Genomic DNA, 12,195 nt, shown 5'->3' with positions numbered 1-12,195 from the left:
ACCATTGGATCTTCATAAATTGAAACCCTAAATCAAACTAATACTAATTGGTGAATATTGAACTAGTGGATTTCCATAAATCAAAACCCTATTTCCCTTTAAGACTAATTAGTTAAATTTGAACTGTTGGATCTTCAAAAATTGAAACCCTAAATCACACTAAGACTAATTAGTTAAGATTGAAACGATGTATATTAATAAATCATAACTGAATTTCACACTAAGACTAATTGGTTAAGATTGAACTGTTGGATCTTCATAAATTGAAACCCTAAATCACAACTAAGACTAATTAGTTACTATTGAGCAATTAGATATTCAAAAATCAAAATCGTATCACACTAAAACTAGTTAGTATAGAGTGAGTCATGGATCTTCATAAATTGTAACTCTACGTCACACTAAAACTAATTGGTTAAGATTGAACTGTTGGATTTCCATAAATCAAAAGCCTATTTCACACTAAGACTAATTATTTAAGGTTGAACTATTGGATTTTCATAAATCAATACCCTAATTCACAATAAGACTAAGTTGTTAAGATTGAACAGTTGGATTTTCATAAATCAAAACAATATTTCACACTAAGACTAATTAGTTAAGTTAGAACAGTTGTATATTCATAATTCGAAACCCTAAGTCCTACTAACACTAATTATTTAATATTGAACCGTTAGATTTTCATTAATTAAAAACCTAGGTTACAATAAGACTAGTTATTTAAGATTGAACCATTAGATATTCTAAAATCGAAACCATAAATAAAAATAACACTAATTGGTTAATATTTAACTGTTGGATTTCCATAAATTGATACCCTATTTTGAAATAAGAATAATTAGTTAAGATTAACCATTGGATCTTCATAATTGAAACCCTAAGTCATAATAAGACTAATTAGTTAAGATTGAACCGATGGATAAATAAAAACCATGTTTCAAACTAAGACTAATTGGATAAGATTGAACTGTTGGATCTTCATAAATTGAATCCCTAAGTTACACTAAGATAATTAGTTTATATTAAATCATTGGATAATTGGAACCTATTTCACACTAAAACTAATTATTTGAGAGCGAATAATTGGATCTTCAAAAATAAAAAAAACCGGATTTTCGTAAATCAAAACCTTATTTCATACTAAGACTAATTAGTAAATATAGAAAAGGCGAATCTTCATAAATCGAAATCTTAATCACAAATCTTAACCGTTGGATCTTAACCTTATCTCACACTAAGACTAATTAGTTAAGTTTGAACTGTTGGATTTTCATAAATTGAAAACTTAAGTCATACTAAGACTAATTAGTTAATATTGAACCATTATATATTCATAAATCGAAAACCCAAGTCACACTAAAATGAATTATTTGAGATTGAACCGATCGATATTCATAAATCGAAATCTTGTTTCACACTAAGACTAACTAGTTAATATTGAACTGTTGGATCTTCATAAATTGAATCCCTAAGTTACACTAAGATAATAAGTTTATATTAAATCGTTGGATATTCATAAATCGAAACCTATTTCACACCAAAACTAATTATTTTAGAGAAAATAGTTGGATCTTCACAAATCGAAAACCTAAGTCACATTAACACTAATTGGTTAAGAATGAACAGTTGGATTTCCGTAAATTGAAACCTTATTTCACACTAAGAGTAATTGGTAAAGATATAAAAGTTGAATCTTCATAAATCAAAATCCTAATCACACTAACACTAATTGGCTAATATTGAACCGTTGGATCTTCATAAATCAAAACCCTATGTCACACTAAGACTAATTAGTTTATATTAAACTGTTGTATGTTTATAAATCGAAAATCCAAGTCACGCTAACATAAATTAATTACGATTGAACCGATCAATATTCATAAATCGAAATTTTGTTTCACACTAAGACTAACTAGTTAATATTGAACAGTTGGATCTTTATAAATCAAAACCCAATTTCTTACTAAGACTAATTATTAAAGATATAACAATTGGATCTTCATAAATACAAACCCTAATTCTCACTAACACTATTTGGTTAATATTAAATAGTTGGATCTTCATTAATCGAAAACCAAAGTCACACTAACAATAGTTAGTTAATAATGCACCATTGGAAATTCAAAAATTAAAACCCTATTTTACACAAAAATTAATTAGTTTATAGTGATTGTGGATCTTCGTAAACCGAAACCCTAAGTCACACTAACACTAATTGGTTTAGAGTGAACCGTTGAACCCCTTGAGCTCTTGCATATAGATCTATTTGGGCCAGTGAAAACAACCTCAGTAAATCGAAAGAAATATAACTTTGTAATAGTAGATGAATACACGAGGTGGACTTGGGTAAAATTCTTTAGAACAATGTTAAATGAGATGGATGTTGCAAAGCATTTATGTACAAAGGAAATTAACAATGCATGCTATATTCATAATAGAATTTTAAGCAATTATGGAAGAGTAAAAATCCAAACATCTCTTACTTTAAGCAATTTTGTTGTATTTGTTATATGTTAAACATTAAAACCAACCTTGGCAAGTTTGATCTCAGCTCACAAAAGTGTACCTTCCTTGGATACTCCAAAAAGTCCAAAGCTTATGAAGTGTTCAACAGGGAAACTCAAATTGTGGAGACGTCAATACATGTTACATTTTACGACAAATAACTTGCCATAAATAGTCGAAGTAAGTTGAGGACATTGCAGGTTTACTAGAACCAGAGGAAATAGATGCATGCAAATAAATGAGAGGAAGATGACAAAACATTAGAAGATGAATATGACCAAGTCAAAAGCAGTCAAAATAAGTCATAAGTCATTGAAGGTAGTACAAGTCATCTCATCCTGAAACTCTGATTATTGGAAACTACAATGATCCTCTAAATACTAGATCATCAATGAAGGACACAAACTAGTTTGGTCTACTATCATCAATTGAACTTACCTCTGTTGATGAAGTACTGACAGATGATGGATGGATACTTGCAATGCAAGAAGAGTTGAATGAATTTAAAAGGAATGATGTTTGAGATCTAGTACTCATACCAAAGAAAAAATTATTGGAACCAAGTGGGTTTTCATAAACAAGTTAAATGAAAAAGGGAGATTTTATCAGAAACAAGGCCACATTGGTTGCACAAGGTTACAATCAACAAAAGAGTATTGTTACACTAAGACTTTGCTCTAGTGGCTAAGTTAGAGGCAATTTGTATCCTACTTTCCTTTGTTTCTTATAATAGCATTACTTTATTTGAAATGGTTGTTAAAAGTGCCTTCCTAAACATGTATATTAGTGAAGAAGTCTATTTTAAGCAGTCCCCAAATTTAGAAAGCTCTGAATTTCCAGACTATGAATTTAAACTTAGGAAATCATCGTATGGTCTAAAAAAAGCACCTAGGACATGGTATGATATATTAGGTGATTTCTTACTTAATTTTTTTTTTTTTGAAAGAGGACAAGTAGACACCACCCTATTTAGAAAATCAATAGGATATGACATTCTTGTTATTCAAATTTATGTTGATGACAATATTTTGGATCTACTAATGGCACTCTTTGTCAACAATATGCTAAGTTGATGCAACTTGAATTTCAAATGAGCATGATGGGCGAACTTAAGTTCCTCTTAGTGATACAAATTCAGCAAATTCAGAAAGGCATATACATTCATCAAACAAAGTATACAAAAGAGCTTATCATGAAGATTAAGATGAATGATTGTAAATCTACTTGTTCATTAGAAAAAGATTAGTCAGTCCAAAAGGTTGACCAGAAAATATACAGATGAATGCTTAGATAACTTCTATATCTTACTGATTCCATACCTAATATTCTATTTAGTGTGTGTGTGCGCCAGAAACATAGCGTCTAACTCTAATAAGAAAGTGTTGGAACCAAGTTGGTTTTATACTTAGAGTTTTGATGATAACAAAAGTATTTAATGAGAACACTAAATTTTAGAGAAGAATGCTACAAGGGTCTCTTGATCCTCGATTTCATTTAGACTTTTCTAGCAATTTCAGTATAATTTCCGGGGTGATATGACACAATATACTTAAATCCATATTTTCCGAGCAGACGATGGCAAGTGTTTGAAATCTGAATTGAGACCCAAAAGAGAATACAAAATTTAAAAGAATAATGCTACAAGAGTCTCCTAATCCTAGATTTCATCTGAGCTTTTCTGGCGATTTCCATACGATTTCTGGGGCCATCTTAAAAAAAGACCAAAATTCATATTTTTCAACCAGGCGATGGCTTGTGTCAAAAATTTGACCCGAAACTCAAAACATGGTGATAAATTTAAGAATTCTATAAAGGTTTACTGATCCTCGATTTCATCTAGACTTTTTGGGTGATTTCCGTACAATTTCTAGTGCGATATGACAAAATTGACATAAATCCATATTTTTCGACTATACGTTGGCTACTGTCTGAAATCTGACACGAAACATGAAACACGATGATAAATTTAAGAGTGGAATGCTATAAGGGTCTACTGATCCTCGATTTCATCGAGATTTTTTGGGAAATTTTCGGGGCAATGTGACAAAATTGACTGAAATCCGTATTTTCTGATCAGATGATGGCTAGTGTCTGAAATTTGACCTGGAACCTGAAACACAATAATAAATTTAAAAGAAGAATTCTACAAGGTGTTGACACCTAATTTTGTTCGATTTTTACTTTTTATTAAAAAAGGAAATAATAATAATAATAAATATATAAATATATGTGAAGAAATATAAAAATAAAAATAAATAATTAGGGATATAAGCTTTTAACAATCACAAGTGTTTTCGGTTCTTGTTTGCCTCTAATTCTTGTTCAGACTATTTTCTAAAATATAAAAATAATAATAAGAAATAAAAATAAAGGAAACTGAAAAGAAATGAATTGATGGTCATAAAAATCAATGCAATGATAATCAAAATAAATGAAAAAAACCGAAAAGAAATTGATTGATGGTCATAAAAATCAGAATAATGGTGATCAATTGAATAGAAAAGAAAACCGAAGAAATGAATCAATAGCAATAAGAATCGGTATAATTGTGGCCAATTAAAAGAAAAGAAATCGAAAAAAATAGATTAATGGTAATCAATTGACAATTATTGTTTTGTCTTTTGAAATCTTTGCCCAAAAGTCTATAAATAGTCGGCCACAAGAAGACAAAGGGGAGCACAATTGGAAACACAAATTGAGAGCACAAAAAAATAGTGATTAATTAGAAAAAGAGAAGAAGATAATCTGATCTTGAAATAATCAGTCTAGTAACCAATCTAATTAATTATATATAGTTATTTTATTATTTATTATTTTTATTTATATTACCCCTATTGTTTTATTTTTTTTACTTTTTTATTTTGTCATATTGTTGATATAATTATATGTATTTTGTTAATTTATTTTTATTGTGATTATTTTTTTATTTTTTATTTATTTTTCTATACACCCTAACATGATTCACACACTTTTGAGTGGGCTCTATACCTGGGCTGAGTGCAACCTAAGATAAGTTTGAGACTATGTAATGATAATCTTCTGGATGTACATCTTGTTTGGTTGTCATGAAAGTCTCACCTAGAGTTGACATTTTCTATAATATTTCCATTTTAATAGTTTACCTATTAATTGATTTAATATTTTAGAATTGAGTTGTGTGCTCTAGGAACCAATTTAGAACTATAGAGCTACTCTTAGTAAAGGTTCACATGAAAAAATGGTATAAATCACACGTACATACGAAAATCTTATTCTATGTCATGTTCACTACCCGCTAGTATACCCAAGTTTTTTTTTTCTCTTCCTCATCATCATCTTTCTTTTGTTTGCATCATAGTCTTTATCATGGTTACTTTTGAAAAATCATTATCTCATCATTTTCAAAACCATAAAAATTAAGGCTTGTTGTGAATAACTTTGACCACAGGAAATATGGGATCAAATGGTGGCTCAAATATTACTCCATTAAGAAAGACCTTGCCATTGAGAGTTCTTAAACCTGATGTGAACAACATTAAGAATCTTGCTCAGAAGTTGAAAAAAGTACAACGTATAATCTTTATGGGGAAATTCGGCAAGATTCTTGATTTACTTGAGGTTAATGTACAAGTGGATGCCCTTACAGCGTTGGCCCAATTATTTGATCCTCCTTTTAGGTGTTTCAAGGAATTTCAGTTGGCCCCAACGTTGGAGGAGTTCGAACTAATAATGAGATATCCGATGAAGGGGAGTAAACCTTACCAATACATGGAACACTACCCCTCACTGAAAACAATTGCTGAAATGTTTGATATCCCTATAAAGGAAATAGAAGACAATAGAACCAACAAAGATAATTTGATTGGATTTCCAATAAAATATCTTGAGGAGAAAGCAATAAACTTAGCAAGAGATGGAAAATGGGACACTTTCATGGATGTGCTTGCCTTAATAATATATGGAATTGTTTTATTTCCAACTATTAAGGATTTTGTGGATTTCATGGCGATATACGTCTTTTTGGCTTACAAGCAGAGAGGGGAGAATCCAGTACCGACAATTTTGGCTTACATTTACTGCACGCTCGACTTCCGTCATGAGAAAGAGGGGGGCCTAATCCATTGTTGCTCGCCAATACTCTATTTTTGGTTTGTCAAACATATTTTTCAAGACATGCATCAATTAAATACTAAGAGCAAAAAGGAATGGGCCAACGTTCTAGCAAATCTCAACGAAAGAACGATTCAATGGTACTCCCGTAGTCAAGATATAAGATGTTCCCCTCATTGGAACCAAAGGGTGTATAAATTATAGTCCCTATGTTGCATTGAGACAATTGGGTTATCCTATGAAAAAACCTCCAATAATGGATGTAACAAAATCTTTTGTTATTCATGGACGAGATGTTTATGATGCTAGCTTGTTGAGAATACGTAAGTCTTGGAGAGATGTTGTTAGAAGAGGACAAGAATTAGGGCCTAGAAGTTGTGGTATAGGAGAGGAATATCATAATTGGGTGAAAAAGAGGGCATTAGAGGTCAAGTTGCCTTTTCACAGCACCATCATTACTCCCAAAGTAGTAACAACATAATCTTTTTTTCAGTACTGAAGATTTAGAGGTCGACTTAGCTCTCAAAGGACAAGAAATTGAAAAATTACAAAAAGAATTGGAGATGGCTCACCAGGCTTATAGAGATACGGAGTATAAGAATACCCAACAATCGCTTATCCTTGAGAAAGTACAAAAAAGGGCAAGAGAGGAAGAAGAAAGCAACGAGAGAACTCGAATCTGTTTGCGGGGTGCGAATGAAGAGTTAAGACTTAGACGTCAAGAAAGGGATGATGCAGTGATTGAAGGTCTTAGGCTTAAAGAGTTGCTAAAGAAATATGGGGAAAAGCATGAAATCATCTGTCGACAAGAAGCAAATCTGAAGCAACAAATAGAGAGGGTAAGAGCGGAATGTGAAAACAAGATCATGGTAGAAAGGCAATGTCAAGAAGAGATCATTGAAGCATACCGAGTTGAACTTGCAAGAAAAGAAGACGAGATGTATACACAAAAATACACCATTGAGAGACTTGTTCAAGAAGGAATGTTTTGGATGGATCGTTTCTCCAAACTAGTTTATTTGACCAACTCTGCTATCGGAGAAATTCCACCATTATTAAGAGATGCTGACGGGATAGCTAATCCTCTCTCTACCCCTCAAGAGATCTCCATTTTTATTGAACATTGTAAAAGTTTAATTGAGCAAATGAAAAAATTGATGGCTCATTAAATTTTCAAATTTCGTGTTTAGATTTCTACTTTCGTTTTTTATTTTGTGGCAAAACTTGTATCTTGCTTTTTCTCAATGAATTAAATTTGGCCCCACTTTTGATCCCATGGCCCTCTCTTTATTGGTTAAGATATTCACAAACAAGCAATAAATATGTCTTTAACATTCATGCACAATTACATTTTCATACATCACATTGCATACTCATGCCATATTCTTTCACAGAAAAAAATAACACATCAAGCAAAAAATTTGGTGTTACGACACCGTTATCGAACACGATCCCAGTCAAAAATCATGGATGAGCTAGAGCAAACAGAAATAAGAGAAGATGTGAACCAGCTCAAGGGGCAAATGACCAAGATCTTGAAGATTTTACAAGCACTCGGAAATAGAAATGATGGGAATCCTTTGGTAGACGAGAGGGTGCCCCAAAACACTCTTGTTCACCCAACGTGCATCGTTCCACACCTTCACACCAATTATCAAGAAGGGAAGGCACAACAATTTCCACCTTATGGTCTTCCTCTAGGTTATACCCCACCCATAGACACTCATCTCTCCAACAACAATACACTGGTCGTGGCTACAAATCCACTACATGGTACTGGCGAGTTCCCTCAAGTGCAACCTTCACCCCTCACTTCGGGCTTTCCTGGCTCTTCATCGCAAGGAAAATCTACCAAAGCTAAGCCGGTGATGTTAAACATACACCATGAACCTCGACCGCTCGAGAGCAATCAATCCCAAGAAAAATGGCAAGCCTTGGAAGAACGCTTGAGAGTTGTTGAAGGGGGAAACAATTATGGATTTGATGCTTCAGACCTATGCCTCATTTCTGATGTTATAATACCTCAGAAATTCAAATTGCCTGAATTCGACAAATACAAGGGAACTACATGCCCCAAGAACCATCTTATTATGTATTGTCGAAAAATGGGTTTTTGCGCCCATGACGAAAAACTGCTAATCCACTTCTTTCAAGACAGTTTGACAGGAGCTTCCCTGAGTTGGTATATGCACCTTGAGCGAGCTCATATTAGCTCTTGGAAAGATTTGGTGGATGCCTTTTTGAAACAATACAAATATAATCTCGACATGGCTCCTGATAGAATCCATCAGCAAAATATGACAAAACGAGACAATGAAACATTCAAGGAATATGCCCAACGATGGAGTGAACTAGCTTCCCAGGTTGAACCCCCATATCTGAAAAAGAAATGGTGACCATGTTCATAAACACTCTTCAACCTCTTTTTTATGACAAAATGATAGGAAGCGTTTCATCAAATTTTTCAGATCTCGTCATCATAGGTGAAAGAGTAGAAATGGGATTGAAAAGCGGAAAGATTGCTTCCGGCTATACCGGATTAAATAACACAAAAAAGTTGCCCGCAGGTGCGAATAAGAAAAAGGAGGAAGAAAGCCATTTTGTGGCGTCAAACCCAACTAATCCTTCTTTTGTGCGTTGCCCTTACGCCGCTGCAACTTCACAAATCTCAGGTACTCTAAGTCAACACTTATAAGGGAATGAAGATTCATATGAAAGTCAGGGGAAAAACTATCGTGGGAGGAAGTTCGTACATTTCGACCCAATCCCTATGACCTACGTAGAGTTATTACCGCATCTGGTTAGCAATTCTATGGTTGCACTATGTCCCGGGAAAACTATAGAACCACCCTACCCAAAAGGATATGACTCGAACGTCGTGTGTGATTACCACTCTGGGGCTGTAGCACACTCTACTGAAAATTTCTTAGCTTTAAAATTTAAGGTGCACGATTTGCTTAAGGCTGGAAGGTTGAATTTTAAAGAAAACGAGCCTAGCGTGAAGAATAATCCTCTACCAGTCCATGGTGGGCCAATAGTGAATGCAATCGAAGAAAATCACCAAGTAATAAAGGAGGTCGAGAAAATTAAGGCCCCGATGGGACTGATTTTCTCTGAGTTATGTAAATTTGGGTTAATCCAAGGAAATGCCGATGTGAAAGCAAGATGCAATTTCCACCTCAATGAAGATCATTCCATAGAAGAATGCAATGAGTTCAAAAAAGAACTTCAAAAATTGATAAACATAGGCACCATTCAAATAAGTCGTTGGGAAAAGGATGACGGTATGACTGCAACCCAATCAGAAGAAAAACTTGGCATAACCATCCCAAAGCCATTGGTCATTCATTTCACTAAGGAGGAAAGTATGAATGCCCCCGGTGATTTGAGGACCTTAATAGTTCAGATATCAAGCCCTTTTTCATATAAAGACAACAAAGCTGTACCTTGGAACTATAATGTAGAGGTACATCTAGCTAAACAGAAGAACAAAGATGTTTCTAGATCTAAAACCACCGTTGTCACGAACCTTTTAGGAATAGGAGGAATGACTAGAAATGATTGGATATACTCCCCAGGAAAATCACAAAGAGAAATGAGAGTGGTGTTTGAGAAGGCATACACACATAAAGAGGAAAAGAAAGTCGAAAATGAGAAAGTAGAAAATGAGAAAGAGGTTTCTAATGAAGAAGCTCAGGAATTTCTCAAAATCATCAAACAGAGTGAATACAAAATAGTCGACCAACTCAACCATACTCCTACAAGGATTTCATTGTTATCCCTATTGATGAATTATGAGTCCCACCGGAAGCTATTGATGAAAATACTAAATGAGGCTCATGTCACTCACGACATCACCGTGGACAAATTTGGAGGCATCATAAATAACATCACAGCCAACAATCACCTAACTTTCACAGATGATGAGTTGCCGACCGAAGGGAGAGGGCATAATAAAGCACTACACATATCAGTAATGTGCCTCGACCATATAATGTCAAGAGTCCTCATTGACAATGGCTCCTCACTGAATGTCATATCCAAATCAACATTAGCAAAACTACCTTGTGATGGTACATATATGAGACCAAGTCCCATGGTTGTTAGAGCTTTCGACGGGAGTCGCAGAGAAGTAATGGGGGAAATCGATCTCCCAATTCAAATAGGCCCGGTCACATTCGAAATCACGTTTCACGTGATGGATATTGTACCCGCTTATAGTTGCTTATTGGGGAGGCCATGGATCCATTCTGCCGGCGTAGTGCCATCAACCTTACACCAAAAGCTGAAGTATATGAAATGACCAATTGGTAATCGTATCAGGAGAAGGAGATTTGTTGGTGAGTAATTTGTCCACCACACCTTATGTTGAGACAACAAAAGACGCTCTAGAAACTGCCTTCCAAACACTAGAAATCGTGGACACCGCTTATGTCGAAACGACACCTATAGAACCACATATGTCCAACACTGCTATTATGGTGGCTAAGTTCATGTTGAGTAGAGGACACCATCCGTGGCACGGGTTGGGGAAGGATGAAGAAGGGCTCAAAGAACCGGTGGAACTTCCTGAAAATAGAGATAAGTGGGGTTTAGGTTACAAACCCACCAGGGATGACAAACGGAGATTGGTCAAAGAGAAAAAAGAAAAAAGATTAGCTCGAATTGAAAATCGAGAGCCAAGAATCGAAAGGATTCCCATCTGTGACATCCGACGGAGTTTCCAAAGTGCAAGACCAACAAGTGAAATCCATATTGCGGCAGCTGAAGATGACATGTTTGATGGGGATGCCAATTGGATTCGCCCGTGTGGTGTAGGGGCAGAAATCAGGAATTGGAAAGTAGTCAAGTCACCTATGATATTTAATGCAATTCCAATGTAATTCTAAAAGCATTATTACTGTTACTAAGACCTTAAGATGTTTCATTATATTTAGGATGGATACAATGTTGTTTTTCCAATACTTTGAATTTCAATAAATGCATTCTCATTTTGTTTTCCTATTGTTCTTTCTTATCACTTTCATATGTTTATATTCATTCGCCATTTTTTATTTTTTTTTATTTTTCCTTCTTTCTCCTTATCCTAGCCTTGAATCCTGCAGATTTGGGAATAGTTCATTCACAGACGACTGTACTAAGATCTCGTTGCATAATCTTAACCATCTTGTTAGTCAAACAGAAAAAGATAATGAAGAAGATTATGAACCCCCTCTAGATTTGTTAAGAGCGGTAGAACGGGAAACTCAGGGTATCATGCCCTTTGAGGAACCGATAGAAATTGTTAATCTAGGGACTGAAGAAGGAAGGAAAGAAATTAAGGTTGGCACCATCTTAAAGAAAGAAGTATATCACAAACTAATCCAACTCTTACATGAATACAAAGATGTTTTTGCCTGGTCGTATCAGGATATGCCTGGATTGGATACTAGCATAGTGGAGCATAAATTGCCCTTAAAACCCGATTCTTCTCCGGTGAAACAAAAATTAAGGCGAATGAAGCCTGATATGTCATTAAAATCAGGGAAGAAATACAAAAACAATTGGACGCAGGATTCCTCGTTGTGGCAAATTATCCCCAATGGATAGCCAATATTGTAC

General features: G+C 34.4%; 3 protein-coding genes across 3 annotated transcripts; all 3 read left to right on the top strand.

The window, feature by feature from the left end:
- Positions 1-5,937: 5,937 nt before the first annotated feature.
- On the top strand, positions 5,938-7,075 carry LOC101510042 (uncharacterized). Its single transcript, XM_004516366.1, has 2 exons — positions 5,938-6,734; positions 6,799-7,075. The coding sequence occupies exons 1-2, from the start codon at positions 5,938-5,940 to the stop codon at positions 7,073-7,075; spliced, it is 1,074 nt and encodes a 357-aa protein (XP_004516423.1).
- Positions 7,076-8,060: 985 nt separating this feature from the next.
- On the top strand, positions 8,061-8,990 carry LOC113784889 (uncharacterized). The gene has a single exon (XM_027331167.1). The coding sequence runs from the start codon at positions 8,061-8,063 to the stop codon at positions 8,988-8,990; it is 930 nt and encodes a 309-aa protein (XP_027186968.1).
- Positions 8,991-9,031: 41 nt separating this feature from the next.
- LOC101510369 (uncharacterized) lies at positions 9,032-10,897 on the top strand. Its single transcript, XM_027331168.1, has 2 exons — positions 9,032-9,266; positions 9,378-10,897. The coding sequence occupies exons 1-2, from the start codon at positions 9,032-9,034 to the stop codon at positions 10,895-10,897; spliced, it is 1,755 nt and encodes a 584-aa protein (XP_027186969.1).
- Positions 10,898-12,195: the final 1,298 nt, after the last annotated feature.

The sequence above is a fragment of the Cicer arietinum genome, chromosome 5, assembly GCF_000331145.2.
Source record: "Cicer arietinum cultivar CDC Frontier isolate Library 1 chromosome 5, Cicar.CDCFrontier_v2.0, whole genome shotgun sequence".
Lineage (NCBI taxonomy): Eukaryota > Viridiplantae > Streptophyta > Magnoliopsida > Fabales > Fabaceae > Cicer > Cicer arietinum.
The sequence above is the reverse complement of the archived record's forward strand: the minus strand, read 5'-3'. Positions and strand labels throughout refer to the sequence as shown.